Source organism: Squalius cephalus (genome assembly GCF_949319135.1).
Source record: "Squalius cephalus genome assembly, chromosome: 12".
In the NCBI taxonomy this organism is placed as follows: domain Eukaryota; kingdom Metazoa; phylum Chordata; class Actinopteri; order Cypriniformes; family Leuciscidae; genus Squalius; species Squalius cephalus.
This window is the reverse complement of record NC_137133.1, coordinates 32,910,101-32,929,747: the sequence shown is the minus strand read 5'-3', so window position 1 is coordinate 32,929,747 and position 19,647 is coordinate 32,910,101. Positions and strand designations below refer to the sequence as shown.

At 36.5% G+C, this 19,647-nt stretch overlaps 2 protein-coding genes across 3 annotated transcripts; one reads left to right on the top strand and one right to left on the bottom strand.

The window, feature by feature from the left end:
- The first annotated feature begins 868 nt into the window (after positions 1–868).
- On the top strand, positions 869–11,768 carry napbb (N-ethylmaleimide-sensitive factor attachment protein, beta b). The gene is made up of 11 exons (XM_079887777.1): positions 869–1,082; positions 2,331–2,410; positions 2,684–2,800; positions 5,923–5,969; positions 7,452–7,529; positions 8,339–8,394; positions 8,515–8,599; positions 8,696–8,800; positions 8,880–8,948; positions 10,082–10,132; positions 10,533–11,768. The coding sequence occupies exons 1-11, from the start codon at positions 985–987 to the stop codon at positions 10,635–10,637; spliced, it is 891 nt and encodes a 296-aa protein (XP_079743903.1). The 5' UTR covers positions 869–984; the 3' UTR covers positions 10,638–11,768.
- Positions 11,769–12,656: 888 nt separating this feature from the next.
- On the bottom strand, positions 12,657–19,371 carry gzf1 (GDNF-inducible zinc finger protein 1). 2 transcript variants are annotated; one of them, XM_079887416.1, is made up of 6 exons: positions 19,293–19,371; positions 16,975–18,236; positions 16,228–16,322; positions 15,987–16,154; positions 15,522–15,679; positions 12,657–13,716 (listed from the first exon to the last, which is right to left on the bottom strand). In XM_079887416.1, the coding sequence occupies exons 2-6, from the start codon at positions 18,216–18,218 to the stop codon at positions 13,072–13,074; spliced, it is 2,310 nt and encodes a 769-aa protein (XP_079743542.1). In that variant the 5' UTR covers positions 18,219–18,236; positions 19,293–19,371; the 3' UTR covers positions 12,657–13,071. The 2 variants fall into 2 exon arrangements, with proteins under 2 accessions (XP_079743542.1, XP_079743543.1); XM_079887417.1 differs by lacking the exon at positions 19,293–19,371 and adding an exon at positions 19,068–19,258.
- Between the last annotated feature and the right edge of the window lie 276 nt (positions 19,372–19,647).

Sequence of the window (19,647 nt, the reverse complement as noted above, 5' to 3'; positions counted from 1 at the left end):
ATTTGTCGTAATTTAGATATAATTTTAAGATGGAAGAATGCGGTTTTACAGATGCTATTTTGTTGTATTCTGTACATTATTTTAGCTTTGACAGTGTATACGCTAAGTTCTGCCTCAGCCTGTTTCTCTCTCTCTGTTTGCACACTATGCCTAAAAGCTTGGTTTTTCACATTTGTGTGGTTATTCCTGTTATGCAGCACATATTTATGTCCCAATATGTCTTAGTATGTTGAATAAAATACTAAACTCACAGTTAGTAAAGATGAAAATTGTATTAGTTCATTTTGATTTTGTGATAAAAGAAAACTAATAGGCCAACTGAGCTTCTTTCAATGATTCAGCCCGCCTCGACTCCCTGTAGTCTGCTGATCTACAATGCCATCTAGTGGTCAGTATGGAACGAGCATTATATTTTTCATCGTAATATTCTGCAGTGGCAGTGTAAAGAAGCTTCTTGCTGATTATTATCAATTAGATTATTAGCTTTCAATGAAGGATGTTCTCTATAAATGCAAATTGTATTTGAGCTGTGTAAACCCATAAGGCTACAAGCCGTACCAAAATTAAGCCCACAATGCATATCCTCACATTCACTAACTACACTAAACCACAAATCTAATTGAAGTAAAAAGTAAATTGATTAAAATGACTACAAATTATTTAAGATTTTTAGTTAAAATTGTTAGTATAACCCTAAATTTATAAAAGTGACTGTACGATAATTGCAATATTACGTAACGCGTGTTTATGCGTGTGTATGGGAGTTGTAGTTTATTTGTACTCGATTCTCTTTACAGGAAGTTCGTTCCAGTGCCCTCGCAGAACTCGAAATCCCATAATGCCCCGATTGAGGACGTACGCCCACGCTTAAGAAACGCTATGACAGTATAATCCCCGCTGCTATAGTGACAGAGCGCGAGAGAAGCTAGCAGATAAGCGGAAAATATATTTTATCGTTTATCTGTTCATTTAACCACAGAAGTAATGGACAATTCCGGGAAAGAAAAAGAGGCAATTCAGCTTATGGCTGACGCCGACAAGAAAGTGAAGTCTTCCGGCTCTTTTTTAGGGGGAATGTTTGGGTAAGCTTGATGCCTCCTTCTCTATTTATCCGATCAGTCTGCTAGTCCGTAAAAATAGCATATAGTCAGTATGATCATGTTGTCAAGCTTTGGTTTTAGGTTTACCAGTGAACACTGACTGTTTATGTCATGCAAATTAAAAATATACATGAATTTTATTGTAAAAGGGACCCAAGCTGTTACAGGCCGCTTTGCGCATCAATCGATAGAAAAAAGGCTTGTTTATTATAAAAGATAGCTGAATTTATTTGCAATGATCATAATGACTTAATAAAATATCAAATATTAATAATAATAATAATTGATGTGGGTTCATCATGACTGTCCCAGTAAGTGAAGTTGTGTGTTTGGCGCATTAGTGGCGCAGTGGCTGCGGTATTTACATACCCTACATTTGCTTGTTTTTATTTCACAATAATAATACTAAGAAACACAGTAACACGGTACGAGCACAATGGCCAAAACATTATTAGTTAATGCATTCGAGTAGGAACGTCATGACACTTTACATATATTGAATAAAAGTATATATACAGTATATGAAAAAAAAGTGACATGTGACATGACGTTCCTATAATATATATATATATATATATATATATATATATATATATATATATATATATATATATATGAATGATACATTATGCAATATTTAGTTTAGTAATGGCTTATGGTCGATATATACAAGATATGTATTGCTAATTAAAATTTTTGCTAATTAAAATTTCATAGTAGATGTATTAAATATTTAAGTGTAGTTATATTTTATTAAATCAAGGTTTAAAATCTTAATTTAAAAATAAAAATTTATTGTAATATTTTTTTTATAACCTATGGTTTTAAATTTCTTAAGAACAGCTGATGTTTTATTGATACCCAGATCATATAAGCACATATTCAGTGTTATTTATTGTAAACAAGCTCTGACCTACTATGTTGTGAAATGGATTTAATTCAAATAGGTTTGATTAATATTATATGAGGCATTTCAAAAACTGACCCAATTGAATATTCCCACCAGGACACACGTTATCTAGGCCTTTCTGTTTATTACCAGCTATACTTTTCTGACTTGAAGTCTTGATCCAATATACAACCAAATTTTACTTGTAAATCCTGACCAACATTTATAAAGCATAGGCTATAACTTCTGTCTTGTAGATTTATTAGACAAACATTATCATTTAAGCATTAAGATATTAAAATAGACAAAAAGCCATAACTGAATTTTCTCACATCTTTCAGGGGAAATCAGAAAGTGGAAGAGGCTTGTGAGATGTACGCCAGAGCGGCCAACATGTTCAAAATGGCCAAAAACTGGAGTGGTATGTGCTTTTTAGTGGTGCAGGAATTACATCGTTCACCTTTAACAATCATTATTGTATTATATAATGCTTAAAAGGTCATTATGTAACACGCATTCAAATTGTTTGAATGGTCACTAGCCAACTAATATTTCTGAATGATTATCTCATCAATGCAAGTTATTATAGTGGAATCGTGAATATTGAAACGGCTTTGTTTGTAATTTACAGGAAGTATTATATGTTTATGATATATTCATATCGCACTGATGAGGTTTGTGTGTTTGTACCCAGCTGCAGGCAATGCTTTCTGTCAGGCGGCCAGACTTCACATGCAGCTTCAGAATAAGCACGATTCGGCCACCAGCTACGTCGATGCGGGAAACGCCTTCAAGAAGGCCGATCCACATGGTGAGGACACAGATCATAACTCCCAGTGTCATGACAATCACAGAGCTGATTTATTCTGAATGATTGTTGATGCATCTCAAGAGGAGAGTACTGGATGAGGCCTGACTGTTGAGATGCATTAAGTAATCCTAAATTTGTTCTTAAAGCAAATCTCAAACAAGAATCATTTCATCCTATCATATTTTTGCTGAATTGATTCATTAAAGGTACACTATGTAACTGTGTTTCTTTTCAAAATGAACAAGATTTAAATAATGAGTCAATATCAATATCTATCTCTTAAGCCTAGTAGTAGTGAATGTTTGATGAACAGCAGGATAACCATATTCATCCGAGTCGAAGCACAACCAAACAAAATGTTCTTCCGCAAAATGCATGCAGTTTAGTTTTTTTAAACGCTAGAGATACATAGTGCACCTTTTAACTAAATGATTTCGATTTTATAAAACAATTGTTTCTGTGTTGTTTGTTTAAATATTATATACTGTTGTAGTATGTATTAATACTTATTATTAGTTTTCATTTTTAAATTGTATTTAAATTTGAGTAATTTTATGTCATTATGTCGTAATATGTCATTTTTATTCGTTTTTTTATATTTCTATTGAATTCAGTTTTAAGTTAAAAAAATCTCATCTAATATTTATAATATTTATTTTAATTAATGTAACTATTTTTTTAATAGTTTTAGTTAACAAATAACAGCACTGGAACTGAAGTTTAAAGAGCATCAGAACAGTGAAGCTCAGACAATAAATCAAAACTGTCCTCTGACTCTATATGGCATAAGAATGAATGCCTCATTGCACTTAAAGGGATAGTTCACCGGAAAATTCTGTCATCATTTACTCACCCTCAAGTTGTTCTAAACCTGCATGAAGTTTTTTCTTCTGTTCAACATAAAGGATGATATTTTGAAGAATGTTGGTAACCAAACAGTTGCTGGTCCATACTTCATAGTATATAGTAGTATGACTTCCATAGTATCTAGAAAAAATATATACTATGGAAGTCAATGGGGAACAGTAACTCTTTGGTTACCCATATTCTTCAAAACAACTTCACTTGTGTTCAGCACAAGAAAGAAAATGAATACAGGTTTGGAACAACTTGAGGATGAGTAAACGATGACAGAATTTTCATTTTTGGGTGAACGATCCCTGTAATATTAGTGGGCTTTGCAGGTAGAAACGATGCAACTGACCACTAACAAATACAAATCAGAGAAAATTTGCATATGAATACAGTTTATGAAAATGTAAATGGTTCCTTAGACACAATAATTCAGCAGTGTAGCCATGTATGTAATAGAGAATGTTTATGTTAATATGGGCTGTCATTTGATTAAAATGTTAATCAAATTAATTACATGTGACTAATTAGCCTATACATTATATGTGTGTGTGTGTATATATATACAGTGAGGAAAATAAGTATTTGAACACCCTGCTATTTTGCAAGTTCTCCCACTTAGAAATCATGGAGGGGTCTGAAATTGTCATCGTAGGTGCATGTCCACTGTGAGAGACATAATCTAAAAAAAAAAATCCAGAAATCACAATATATGATTTTTTAAATATTTATTTGTATGATACAGCTGCAAATAAGTATTTGAACACCTGAGAAAATCAATGTTAATATTTGGTACAGTAGCCTTTGTTTGCAATTACAGAGGTCAAATGTTTCCTGTAGTTTTTCACCAGGTTTGCACACACTGCAGGAGGGATTTTGGCCCACTCCTCCACACAGATCTTCTCTAGATCAGTCAGGTTTCTGGGCTGTCGCTGAGAAACACGGAGTTTGAGCTCCCTCCAAAGATTCTCTATTGGGTTTAGGTCTGGAGACTGGCTAGGCCACGCCAGAACCTTGATATGCTTCTTACAGAGCCACTCCTTGGTTATCCTGGCTGTGTGCTTCAGGTCATTGTCATGTTGGAAGACCCAGCCTTGACCCATCTTCAATGCTCTAACTGAGGGAAGGAGGTTGTTCCCCAGAATCTCGCAATACATGGCCCCGGTCATCCTCTCCTTAATACAGTGCAGTCGCCCTGTCCTATGTGCAGAAAAACACCCCCAAAGCATGATGCTACCACCCCAATGCTTCACAGTAGGGATGGTGTTCTTGGGATGGTACTCATCATTCTTCCTCCAAACACGTTTAGTGGAATTATGACCAAAAAGTTCTATTTTGGTCTCATCTGACCACATGACTTTCTCCCATGACTCCTCTGGATCATCCAAATGGTCATTGGCAAACTTAAGACGGGCCTTGACATGTGCTGGTTTAAGCAGGGGAACCTTCCGTGCCATGCATGATTTCAAACCATGACGTCTTAGTGTATTACCAACAGTAACCTTGGAAACGGTGGTCCCAGCTCTTTTCAGGTCATTGACCAGCTCCTCCCGTGTAGTTCTGGGCTGATTTCTCACCTTTCTTAGGATCATTGAGACCCCACGAGGTGAGATCTTGCATGGAGCCCCAGTCCGAGGGAGATTGACAGTCATGTTTAGCTTCTTCCATTTTCTAATGATTGCTCCAACAGTGGACCTTTTTTCACCAAGCTGCTTGGCAATTTCCCCGTAGCCCTTTCCAGCCTTGTGGACGTGTACAATTTTCTCTCTAGTGTCTTTGGACAGCTCTTTGGTCTTGGCCATGTTAGTAGTTGGATTCTTACTGATTGTATGGGGTGGACAGGTGTCTTTATGCAGCTAACGACCTCAAACAGGTGCATCTAATTTAGGATAATAAATGGAGTGGCGGTGGAAATTTTAAAGGCAGACTAACAGGTCTTTGAGGGTCAGAATTCTGTCTGATAGACAGGTGTTCAAATACTTATTTGCAGCTGTATCATACAAATAAATAGTTAAAAAAATCATACATTGTGATTTCTGGATTTTTTTTTTGATGACAATTTCAGACCCCTCCATGATTTCCAAGTGGGAGAACTTGCAAAATAGCAGGGTGTTCAAATACTTATTTTCCTCACTGTATATATATTTATATCACCAAGTAGACAAAAAGTGCCCTTAGAATTCAATACATTTTGTTTTATTTCCATATCATTGATCCTAAGTCTGACTGTCTAACTCTTCCTCCTCCTTCTCTTTAATGCTTGCAATTAGAGGCTATCAAGTGCTTAAACGCATCCATTGATATTTACACAGACATGGTAAGATGTTTTTATAGCAGTCAAAAATCACAGTTTCATATAATGTTCAGTCAGGTTGTGTTCTGTTGTCATCTGGGGGCATTTTAAACTGCAATAAACCTTTTAGCTGTCCAGCAACCCACCAACAGGAGAAACTCCCACAGAACATTTGAACAGAATAATGAGACCGTAAAGCATTCCGAAATCTAAGCGAAATTTCATAGAGTCACTAGAGCCCCTTTCACACTGAGATTCCGGAAAATACACCGATAATGTGTCCTGGGATCATCAGATTTCGGTTCATTCACACTGCCAGCGATTTCCTGGAATCTATGTATGCATTCACACACATCCTGTAAAGACACGTGACATCAGGATGTGATGTGTAATATCTCCGCATCGTCTTAAGTTTGCTTATGATCTGTGATTTCTCTCTCAAGAAGAAACCATGTTCATGCATTTTTTTTCTAATTGATATATCTATCTGCAGAACCACACTCTGAGGACAACAGCGTCAGACCTGAAGTTAGTGGTGCTGACGATCGTGTAACCCACTACCACTAACCTTATCCTTCACTAGAACTATAAACTCAACCTTAAAGGAAAACCCAAAAATGAAAATTCTGTCAGTAATTACTCACCCTCATGTTGTTCCAAGACGTTCGTTCATCTTCGGAAATCAAATTAAGATATTTTTGATAGTGAGCCTACGCTCTGACGTACAACCCAGAAGCGCTGCGCTGTTATATAAGGTTGAGCCTCTGTAGTCACTTGGACTATTTTAAACATTGCCTTTACTAACTTTTCTGGGCCGGCAAGTTTCAATAACATAGAAGCCTATGGAGGAGTGAGACAGCTCTCAGATTTCATCAAAAATATCTTCATTTGTGTTCCGGAGATGAACGAAAGTCTTACGGGGTTGGAACAACATGAGGTGAGTGATTACTGACAGAATCTTAATTTTTGGGTGAACTAACCCTTTAACGAATGCAAACCCCACCCAACCACTAAACCTACCTTTAATGACGCTATAAGCTCCACCCCAACAGCGGTGTGAGACTGCTGGCCTGGCGCTGTTGTCCTCAGACTGCTGGAAAAAATAATGGTTCTGCGTTTGGCTATTATTGTAAACTAGCGCATCGCGTAACGTTCCACTAAGCTGGCGAACGATCTCAGCTTCAGCGTCATCACTACGACACACTCCTTATGCCATTGGTCCTGCCTTTTGTTCACACAGGGCACGTTCCGGGACTGATCCCAGCAATGTTACTAGGTCCCCATCTCGGTATCAATCCTGGGACATGTTTGCGTTCACACTCACAGAAGACACTCTAGCAATTCTATGGCAATTTTCTGGGATCAACGCTCTGTGTGAAAGGGGCTTAGATGAGGCTTATAATATGTATAATCTGCAAAGCATGTAGATTAGAAAAGCTTGATGGATACTGAATGAAATATTCAATTGATATTCATTTTATAATGTCTCTTCTGTTCTGTCCTCAGGGAAGATTCACCATCGCAGCCAAGCATCATATCACAATCGCTGAGGTGTACGAGTCAGAGCTGGTGGACATTGAGAAGGTACAAACATGTCATTTAGTGTAACCCAACGGTGCATCTTATTTATATAGCATATACTGAGAATGTTGAATGGTTTTCTATATTCTGTTGGACACTGAATTCTTAAAACTAAATTAAGTATAAGACACATTCCTAATTTAACAGATATTCATAAGCTGTATTTGAATGTTGTTTGAAGTTTACATCATCTTAAAATACATTTTAGCCAGTTCGATCTCTTACCACCACGAAGCTTTGAAGTGTAAATGAACACATTTACATGCACATTCTTAAACCGCAAACATTTAATATGCAAACAAAGCGCTTAATAATAAATCATTAAGCAACCATTATTATTATTATTAATGGTGATGATGATAATTACTGATAATACAATTATTATAATGTATTATTTATTATTAAAGTCATGCATTAAATGGGGTTTTCTTAGCAAGTTCATAAACAGTTAAGCAAAAACCCAGTTGACTAGAATTTTGCTTTAATAATAATACAAATAAAAAGTAATATATTATTATTGACAATTATCAATAATAAATCATTAACCAACCATCATTAATAATAATAATGACTGATTATAAATTATTGTAATGTATAGTTTATTATTCTTAATAAAGTATTATTAATAAATAATACATAATAAATGTTTAAAAATAGCATGCAATCTCTTAAAACAGATTTTATAACCTTTAATAAAGTTGTTTTCTAATAGTGCGCTGCTCTAGTTATCTGGTGTGGATGTAAACACTTGATGTTAAACAGAACAGTATTCTGTCACCGGTTAAGATGATTCTGTGTCTGGTTGTCCAAAGGCGATTGCACATTATGAACAAGCGGCTGACTATTACAAAGGAGAGGAATCAAACAGGTAAGCTTGCTTCGCAGAAGTATTGTGGTTTCCCCATTTGTTTCTAAAGAGAGGTTTTATGATTAAGGCATTTTGATTATTAGTTTAAGATTTGATACGGTCCATTTGCTTATTTTACAGCTCTGCAAACAAGTGTCTGCTGAAGGTGGCTTCATACAGCGCTCAGTTAGAACAGTACGCCAAAGCAATAGAGATTTATGAGCAGGTATGCCATCTGTCCATCTCCAACATTGCTTAGTCACTCACCAGCAGTTGCTAAATCACTCTGTGTGTGTGTGTGTGTGTGTGTGTGTGTGAACAGGTTGGATCCAACACCATGGACAATCCCCTTCTGAAATACAGCGCCAAAGAATACTTCTTCAAAGCTGCTTTGTGTCACTTCATCGTGGACGAGCTAAACGCAAAGGTCAGTTCTCAGTTGAGGATGCGCAGATTGATATGGAGATCTGATACAGATGATGTGTATGATTTCTTTTCTGTTGTAGCTCGCTATTGGAAAGTATGAAGAGATGTTTCCAGCCTTCTCAGATTCAAGAGAGTGCAAACTTCTGAAGGTTTGTGATTATAGAGTTTGTGCTTATAATTTTTAATCAGGGTGGATTAGACTAGTGGGTAAAGCAGAAAAAAATTAAGTCTGCTTGCATTGAAGGACTCTTTCAATTAAGTTTTCCATTAAAGTGCAATATTTCACGGATGGGATTTTTTTTTTTTTTTTTTATGGACGGATTTCCATATTTTCTGACCTGAAAAGTATGAGCCACGTGAATTGCGTAAATCAGAGAAACACATGGTTGGGGTTGGTGTGATTAATTACTAAATAAACTGCAAAATGTTGCGTTTTCTAATACATTTATTTCATGCACCATCATCGCACCGCTAACTGCGGGACACTATTAGCATGTTAGCCAGTGTTCAAAGTACCAAATGTGAGGAAGAATCGCGGTTGTTACTTGACAGTTGCCTGGTCATTTTTTTTATGAATTAACAAAGCATGGCTGTGAGAATGTGATTTGGCTTAGTGCGATCATCAAATCGCAACGGTTGTAATATAAAATGATAAAAATAGTCTGACATGCTGCATGTTTCAGAGCACAGCACTGTGTTCAATTTCAGTTTCAATTCACTGAGTCGCTTATAATTTAATTTGGGAACGCAACATGCGCCAACCATGACCAGGTTTAGTGTTGTATATTTCCTCATATTTAAAATATGAAAAAAAAATATATATTTTCCTCATATTTTGATGGTTAAATCGACCTCGTAGGGTCATTAAAAACAAATATCCCCTCCAGATATCACCTTTGGCCTCTAATTGTAAAATGAAAAAAACAGGAACTCATTACAGGATAAGGCTTGCACTATTATTAGTCGACTATTGCCCTTGATATTGTAATAATGATGTCTATTAACGGAATACATTACAAATGTTTTTATGTGTGGAGAAACGGCATATTCTTTTAGTCTACTCAGGCAATGCAACCTGAAAACCATTTATGAATTTTTTTTTTTTTTTTTTTTACGTATTGGAAAATAAAGAGTTCACATTGGTTATCTTTATCTTAGTAACATTCAAAAAACAATTATATAAAGAAAGCGAGAAAAGAACGTTTCCCATCAATGAGCTGTAAACATCAAGTTTTGCACCACTTTCAAAAATGAATAATGATAAGAGTTTTCGTCCTTCCAGAAACTTCTAGATGCCCATGAGGAGCAAAACGCAGAGGCTTTCACAGAAGCGGTAAGACTCCACGTTAACATCTTTCCATTGTATTCGTATAAAATACATTTAATTGAATTTTTGCCATGTTAAAATACTTAAATAAGTCTGGGACGGGACTGTACTAGGCTGTCATTTTTGCAATTCGTTTTGGCGACGCTAATGCCACAGAAATCTCATTTTAGTTTTATTAATATGAATTAGCTTTTATTTTTATGTTCTTAGTTTATCTAAATATTGCTATTAAATTTAGTGCTTCAACCTAAACTTATTTCAGTTTATTGCCTTTCACATTTTATTTAGTTTATGTTACTAATATTTATGCTTTATTTCAGAAATGTTTTAGTTAATGATAATAGTGTTCATTCTTCCACAGTTGGTCTATATGATGACGATAAGAGTTTTTCTCTTCATCTTTCAGGTGAAGGAGTTTGACTCCATCTCACGCCTGGACCAGTGGCACACCACCATGCTTCTGCGGATCAAGAAGACCATTCAGGGCGACGACGAGGGCGACCTAAAATGATCTGGACCACCCACTGCATGGCACACTCTTTCCCCACTTCCATTTTACATCAGTTTTGTGCAATGGCCAAGTCCAGGTTTCCCAAAACAGTATGTCAAAATGTATTGCTACAACATTTCTAGAGAATATACTTATAAGCCTGTACTGTTAACATTGATATCCAGTTATATAGTATAGCACATATCAAAATTTAGCACAGCAGTTGAAAGATGTGCTCTGGTTTCCCTGTTGCGTTACGAGGCTATTTCTGGAAACACGGAGCGAACCGGTTCATGAGATATTAGAGGATTCAATGGGAATTTGAGATAGTCCTCGGGTTATTTCGCAACAGTCACTGAATTGTAACGTGCTAGAGCTGCATGAATTGTACAGATATAATTATTGAGTCAGTGCTGCAGGATTGTGTATTTTGATTAATGTTATTTAGACATTGACCTTTATGTTGTTTTTATTTGTGCAGTTTTGGTAGTCTGCTCACACTAGTTGGCATGCAGGCCTCAAAATGCAGCTGTCGCCCATGTTTAATTCATGCAGCACTGAGAATTTCAGTTCCCCATAATCCACCATTTTGAATTGGAATTTAAATTCTTACAAAATCATGTCATACCTGATGGAAATGATTTCTTTTTCTATCCACTCTTTGAAATTTTACTTTTGGATTGTTTTCTTAAATATATATTTATTTAATGTAATTATTACCTGAAATATTATTATTATTATTAGTCAGAGTATTATTACTGTAATAATATTATAATTAGTCAGAAATATTATACACATTATTACTCTAATAATATTAGTTAAAATCTATTTTTACACCGTCTAAGTTAAATCAGCATCTCCATCAGCAAAGCAATTGATGCGTTTGTAAAATCCTTGTATAACCTTTATTAACATGCTCTATTTGTGTGTGTGTCGTGTTGTGAATGCAAAGCTCATGTACTCTCCACTCCTGTGGTCTTTAGCAGCGCATGTCATTCTGTGTTTCACGTGTCGTGACGTCTGTACTTTACCATATTCTAGAGTTTTTAAGAAGCCATGAAGACGTACCAAACGATGTACTTTCCCACAGAGCAACTGATGTCTTTACTGAATGTCTGTGAGAATGTACAGAAATAAAAACCAATATTGAAATGGGTGCATGATTCAGTTCTATCGGTTTCTGTCTAAATACTGGTGTTCGCCAAGCCTAGCATCACTATTACGTATTCTCAGTGTTACATCTTGACGAGTAACTCTTGTGCTGTGGACATGATCAGATCACACGGCTAGTTATGGAAAGTAAATATAAGAATATTTATTTATATAGGCCCATATATATATATAATTTTAGTTTGGGGTCGATAAGATTTATTAATGTTTTTGAAAGAAGTCTCTTCTGCTCACCAAGGCTGCATTTATTCGATCAAAAAATACATTAAAAACAAAAATATTACAATTTCAAAGAACTGTTTTCTATGTGAATCTAATTTATTTCTGTGATCAAAGCTGAATTTTCAGCATCTTTGCATGATTCAGTGTCACATGATCCTTTAGAAATAATTTTAATACACTGATTTTCTGTTCAAGAAACATTTCTTATTATTATTAATATTAATTTAATTGAAATACAATTCTTTTAAAACATTATAAATGTATTAACTGTGACTTTTTTCACACTATCAATGTAATGCTTCCTTGCTGAATAAAAATATGAATTTCTTTCCAGAAAAAAAAAGATTTTTACTGGCCCCAAACTTTTGAACGTTAGTGTATACAAGTGAGTGTGTGTGTGTGTATTTATATTAAACATATATTTTCAGTCTAAAACAGAGGTGCCTGGATTTTTACTATAAAGGACATATCAAACTATTATATTAAAATGTTAATTTTTACTTATATTCACTTGTATATTATTCACTTATCTCAACACATCAATCCAAAAAAAAAAATAAAAAAAATTTAAACCTTTTTTTTTAAAGGTCATCATGGGCCAACTTTGGCCTGGTTTGAGCATCTCTGATCTAAAAGACAAAAAGGAGGCTGAATTCAATAGACACTTTATTGGATGATTTTAGGGAGTGTTATCATGGTTGCAAATCATTATACACATAATAGGATACTAAAACAAAGCATTTGCGTCATTTGAAATGTGTATTTGTAGTGTTGAGCATAATAAATATCTGAAAATCACTACTGAGGAAAAAAAAGCTAGTATTTGATTTTACAGGAAACACTAAAAAAAACAGTTCAATGACAAGATGTGGAATGGGAAATTGTATATGATGTTATCAGAAACAAACTAGAGAAGAATTTAACATTGTGATTTAAGTACTGTACGAGTTACATTTATAGATCATTTCTCCACTCATAACGCAAATAAAAGTATTTACATTGATAATTTGAAGCAATGTTTGATTGTTTTTTTTTGAGTTCTTGCAACTGAAGTTGATATAATCTACTCGGCATCCACTTCCACTGAGACTTCTATGGTGTTTGAAGCATCTTCCTGTTGGATGTCTGCACAGTCCGTCTCAAGCACAACAGACTGGACTGCTACACACTCTTCATCCGCAGCCGAAGCCAGTACGTTCTCGGTTTTATCGGCTCCTGATGCTGCGGCTGCCGTTGCTGGAGCCAATATGGCGTCTGAAACGTGACTGGTGACTGTGATTGGCACAGAACCGGATATCGCTGGCGAGACGCTGATGGAACGTGCGACTGAAATGGGGATGGAAAAGGGAACGGTCATGGGCATCCCGACCGCAGAAGCATCCAGAGAGATAACGCTGGTGCCGTCCGTGGTGACCAGCGGCTGCAGTTGTGTTCCCGCGGGCACTTCGGTCTGGATGACCGTGAGGCCGCCCAGGGCGCTGTGGCTGACCAGCGCGATGGTTCCGGGTCCGGCCCAGTCTCCGGAAATGGTCACGGGTTCTCCGGATACAGTCAACCCTGTGTCGCTCTGATGATCCTGAGCTTCGGGAACAGATTCCGCTGCCTTGTCCTTTTTTTGAGAAGAGCCCTTCGGTTTCTTGTCTCTGTTTTCAACATTCCCCTCCAAAACAACCAGGAAGTTCTTCCATGGAGTTTGTTTGTCATGAGTCTGCATATGGAAAAAGTTTGATTATATTAAGTCCCAATTCAACGCACAACACTAAATCCCTACTAACTTAACTTGCTAACTTAACCAGCATTATTGATATCTAATTAATGTGATGAGAGTTTGATGATTATAAATAGCTGTAACTGGTGTGTGTTCTGTTCTGAGTAACTGTAACTGCTAACAGATTTATTGTGTTCTAGAGTGGAATAAAAGATCTAATGTGTTCATGGACACATTTAGGCATGAATTACACTAGTGGTAAGATTTTTTTTAAAGTCTGCGTGAACTGGAAGTTGCGACCAAATTTACTTTAGCATTGTGACGTATTTTCAGAATGAAACTGAATATCGAATGAGAAAAATAAAAGGCGTGGCTAGTTTTTTTTTTTTCCTGCTGGGAATTGATTGGATCTAGAAAAGTGGGCGTTCCATTAAGAAAGGCCATTCCAGAGGGGAAGTATATTTTCAGATTTTGATTAAAGGGATACTCCACCGTTTTTTCATATTAAACTGTTATTCCCTTGAATGTTATTCCCTTAACTAAGACGAGTTGATACATACCTCTCTCGTCTCAGTGCGTGCACTAAATCGCTCTGTCTTGCGGCGAAACTTTGTTAGCACTTAGCTTAGCCCAGTTCATTCAATATGGGCCAAGCAGAGAAGCTACCAAACACACAAACACTCGTGAAAAATCCTCTCACCGGCCCCCGCTCCCTCTAGTGAAGATATTACTGCGCCGAAGTCAAAGTGCTTCCAAGCACTTGCTATGGTATTCCGCCATACAATATAGCTATCCATTTTACACGCTTAGAAAAGCGCAATGTTTTGTTTTGTGTCACCGTCCTAGGTCGAGTTACACTACGCGAGTAACTGTATTTAAATAGGGAAAACGTGGTGGTGTTTGGTAGCTTCTCTGCTTGGCCCATATTGAATGAACTGGGCTAAGCTAAGTGCTAACAAAGTTTCGCCGCAAGACAGAGCGATTTAGTGCACGCACTGAGACGAGAGAGGTATGTATCAACTCGTCTTAGTTAAGAGAATAACATAGTTTAATATGAAAAAACGGTGGAGTATCCCTTTAAATATTTTTTGTGGATGAATTTGCACAGATGAATTGTTAACCACGAGACTAGTAATGTGCGCTAACAAAGTAAATAGTGTCAATTTTGATTTCATGCCAACTTTAATGTTTTTGAAAGAAGTCTCTTAATCTCACCAAGGCTAAAAACAGTAATATTATTACAATTAAAAATTTTTTTCAAAATGTTTCAAAATTTCAAAATGTAATTCATTCCTGTGATGGCAAAGCTGAATTTTCAGCATCATTACTCCAGTCTTCAGTGTCACATGATCCTTCAGAAATCATTCTAATATGCTGCTCAAGAAAAAATATATAATGTTAAAAAACAGTTGTGCTACTTAATATTTTTGTGCAAACTGATCAATTTTTTCAGGATGTTTTGATGAATGTAAAGTTCAAAAGAACAACATTTCTTTAAAATGGAAATCTTTTGTAACATTATAAAAGTATTAACTGTCACATCTGATCAACTTAATGCATCCTTGCTGAATAAAAGTCATTTCTTTCAAAAGTTAGGAAATATCAGTAACAGGTTTAGTTGGCATACTGGCACCTATAAAAATACTTACAGTCCTTTCCGGACTTTTTCCACCATTTATAGTAAAATACATCATGATTTAATGTAGTGATGCAATGAACTGAAAGCCCATGGGCATGAATATTTTTTTATAGGCGCTATAAACCCACTTATAAAACCGTGCTGTGTAAAATGGCAGGTTTTTTACCATGGTGTGTCGGCGTACGGTGGATTTGTCTGTGAACGTTCTTCCACACATGCTGCACATGTACGGCTTCTCTCCGGTGTGGATTCTCTGATGTCTCTGCAGGGCGTTGAGTTGAGTGAACTGCTTATCACAGTCCTTACAATGATACGGCCTTTCACCTGTGAAGAAAGCAGAGCCAAAACAGGAGGTTCTGGTTTTAATGATCGTCCCTATTGTAAAATATACTCAAACCTGTGACTACATAAATTGTGCATTGCTTGTTGAACTATACTATACTTTGAACATGCTAATGAACTAAATTACTTTGAAGTTTAATGTAATTATAATTAATGCAATTATTTACTGCACATTGGTGTCTTTCATCAAACTGCTTTTGCAACTATTTTATATGATCAATACGTTTTATGTCACATTAGAGAGCATTTGAGCACTACTTGAGTGAAATGCACAGCAATATTAGAATACCTGTGTGTATTTTCATATGCTGGTGGAGGGAGTTCCTCTGAGCAAACGCTCTTTCGCAGGTTTCACATTTGTAGGGTCTGAATCCTGAATGGATTCTGTTGTGATGTTTCAGGTATTCTTTGGATGCGAAGCTCTTCCCACAGTTCTCACACATGAACGGCTTTTCACCTAGAGAAGAGGGAGTCATTATCTTTTGCCATCATATTATTTCTCTTTCAGTAACAAGAACCAGTTGGCTCACCTGTGTGACATCTTCTGTGGTAGGACAGCATGTGGTTCTGGGTAAATCTGGCACCACAGAGGTCACAGGCGAAAGGTTTCTCTCCAGTGTGGATCCTGGAAAAATACAATATGGAATGTGTAAATAGTAAATGCGCAACACAAGATGTTCATTAGGGATGCATTACAAATCTCTGACTATTTCAGTATTTGCAATATTTAGTACTTTTTTAAACAATTATGATTGCACCAATTTGCATTTTCTGCACTGGTATTCTAAAATGTATTGTAATTGGTTTTTTTTTTTCACCAGGTGTGAACCGTATTTTTTGTCAAAATGTTGGCCATCATATTATATTAAATATTATATGCTATATTTTATTAATTGATATTATAGATTTTATATTATATTATACACTGCTCGGCCAAAAAAAGTCGCTGTTTGGATTTAAATAGGCAAATACTTGATGATTGGATCATTACTGCAGTGATTATTATGTTTCGAGCATGTTATATGTTTGGCAACAGTTTTTCTAACCCTAATTGATGGAGTGTGTAGCTTTTCATTTCTTAAACAACTATGTAGGAAGACACATCATGGCCATAATCCAGGATGACAATGTCAGGATTCATCAGGCTCAAATTGTGAAAGAATGGTTGCTTACTTAAAGAGCCAACTTTAGGTAGCATTCATGTATTTAGCACCCTAATATTTAGGGTTTGTGGTTTGTATCAGATTAACTAGTGCATCCCATAAGTTGCCCACTACCTTTGATGTGTCTTGAGGGCTGAACTCTGGGAGAATCTGGATCCACACTCGTCGCACTTGAAGGGTTTGTCCCCCGAGTGTGTCCTCTCATGCAGAGTCAGGGCCGTTTTGGAGCTCAGAGATTTGCCGCAGATGTGGCAGAAGTGCCTGTCCGTGCCGCCCTCGTGCACCTGCCGTCTGTGGCGGGTCACGTCCTTCTTGCGCTTGAAGGTTTTGTTGCAGACGTCGCAGGGGAAGAGCCTCTCGTCGTTGTGCACGTGCCGCTGGTGGATTTTCAGGTTGCAGCGGTTGGCGAACGTCTGCTCGCAGATGTCGCAGCGGAACGAGGTGTCCATTTGAACCCCGTGGCTGACCTTCAAGTGTTTCAGGAAGCTCTTCTCGTAGTAGAAGGAACGGCTGCATTTTTCACACCTGTATTTTGATGCTCCTTTCTTGATCTCCTTCTCGGCTTCGTCTGCCTCGTCCATTTCCTCATTGGGCAGGTAGTCTGATTCTTGAGGGTCTTCCTCAGGCACATCGTGAGGTGACTCGGGCCCAATGTCATCGCAAGCGTCTTTTTCACCCAAAGCGGCCTGAGATGGTTCTGCCTCTGGGTCATGTGACGTCTGTTCTTCTTCTGCTGCTGTGTCAGAATCATCAAATATTTTTGATGACTTTTTCAGAGGGAAGTCCACAGAGACTTTGCGACCGGCTAACCTACTGCTTCTCCTGCCGTGCACGTCCGGTTCCGTCTCCTTCACAGTTTCAGACACTTTTACGGTCTTTTTTCTCTTTATTGCTCTTTTCACACATTCTTGTTTCGTCTTGACTTGAGTAGTATTTGAATCCACGTCATCTTTCTGCAGAGATTCAGCTGAAACGGCGCTGGGAATTTCAGCCTCACAAGCATCCACTAAGTCTGGGCACTTCAAGAGATTTGCCATTTGTAATACGGTACTGATGTAACTTTTCTCCACCTCCATTTTCCCAGAATACACATACTCCAAGAATTTTGCAAACGCATTTGGTGAAATGTCACACAGGAAAATCTTTTTCAATTGGTCATTAGATAAGAGATGGGATTTGAAGTAACCACTGGATGCGGCGAGGACCACCTGATGGGCCTCAAACTCCTCCAGCTCTCCTTGAAAATCCACCTGCACCGTGATGTCACACAGGTTTCCCATGGTCCTCAGCTTCCACATGGCATTGAGCAGATTTTTGTGGTGACAGTTGGATTGCAGTTGAACACATCCATCACTCATCTTCTCTGGTTTCTGCAGCTGCCACAACATAAACAAGGCAAGTCAGTAACAGACACATTTATCAAACATACATACGTGTATATGTATATATATATATATATATATATATATATATATATATATATATATATATATATATATGCATTTACTGTGACAAATTTCTATATATGTGACCCTGGATCACAAAACCAGTCACAAGTAACAAGGGTATATTTGTGGCAATAGCCAACAATACATTGTGTGGGTCAAAATGATCGATTTTTCTATTATGCCAAAAATCATTAGGCTATTAAGTAAATATCATGCTCCATGAACATATTTTGTAAATTTCTAACCGTAAATATATAAAACATTTATTTTTGTGAGTGAATGCAGCACAATCGCGAACATAAATGGACAACTTTAAAGGCGATTTTCTCAATGTTTCGATGTTTTTGCACCCTTAGTTTCCAGATTTTCAAATAGTTGTATCTTGGACAAATATTGTCATATCCTAACAAACCATACATCAACGGAAAGCTTATTTATTCAGCTTTGACGATGTATAAATCTCAATGTCAAAAAATGGACCCATGTGACTGGTTTTGTGGTCCAGGTTCACAAATGTGTATTTTCTTTTTTACAAACACAGACTATTAAACACCTTATAAATCACTTTGAGTTCTTTTTTACATTTTTTATTAATAAAATGAATATAACCCTTGTATTTCTGTACTAAAGCCTTTTTAGCTATGTTAAGCCGGTTATTGTAACGTTACATGCTTAAAACTATAGCTTTGTAGGTCATGGTAACGGCACAAAATATATAAACCAATTTCTCTCAGTCTCATTTAAACTTCTTTTATTCACCTAATTATGTATACGTGTTCATTTATCTGCTTTGGAGTAAAACCGTCAAGAGAAAATAAAAGGGGACGCTAAAGCAGTTAGCATCATTAGCTTTGATCTTCGGGTATTAGCAACCGAGCTAGTGAAACTTAAGAGAGAAATACAGGTGATTAGATCAGATGTTTAATGTCCATCGGTGACATGCCGTGAAAGGAGGGTTTGCATTGCAGGCTGGAGATTTCTTACCGTAAGGCCAGTAAAACGGCAGCCCTGTACAAATCAAATCCACAGGCACAACAAGAGTATTTCCGGTAGAACGCGCACTCAGCGCACACTAGAGCAGAAGGCATCATGGGAAATTGAGTTTTTCTTTTAGAGATTCTCTTGATTCGTGATAGGATGTGTGGTGGTGTATTTTTAAATCACATTCTGTCTGTTAAATCACTCCATATAATAATAATAATAATAATAATACTTTATTTAAGTAAATAATGCATTATTAATAAAATAAAATGTAAAATTATAATAATGTAAAACTGCAAATACATATTTTTTTCATTTTTTTTTTTATTAAATAATGTTTTGTTTTGTATGGATAGAT

Bases quoted from the DNA above. Each gene is read 5' to 3' on its own strand.
- napbb (XM_079887777.1), top strand. From the start codon at position 985: ATGGACAATTCCGGGAAAGAAAAAGAGGCAATTCAGCTTATGGCTGAC. The intron at 2,801-5,922 runs GTGAGGACACAG...GCTTGCAATTAG, and splicing joins CAAGAAGGCCGATCCACATG to AGGCTATCAAGTGCTTAAAC. The intron at 8,395-8,514 runs GTAAGCTTGCTT...CTTATTTTACAG, and splicing joins AAAGGAGAGGAATCAAACAG to CTCTGCAAACAAGTGTCTGC.
- gzf1 (XM_079887416.1), bottom strand. From the start codon at position 18,218: ATGAGTGATGGATGTGTTCAACTGCAATCCAACTGTCACCACAAAAAT. The intron at 16,323-16,974 runs GTAGTGGGCAAC...GTATTTTTCCAG, and splicing joins GCCCTCAAGACACATCAAAG to GATCCACACTGGAGAGAAAC. The intron at 15,680-15,986 runs GTATTCTAATAT...CTTTCTTCACAG, and splicing joins GCATATGAAAATACACACAG to GTGAAAGGCCGTATCATTGT.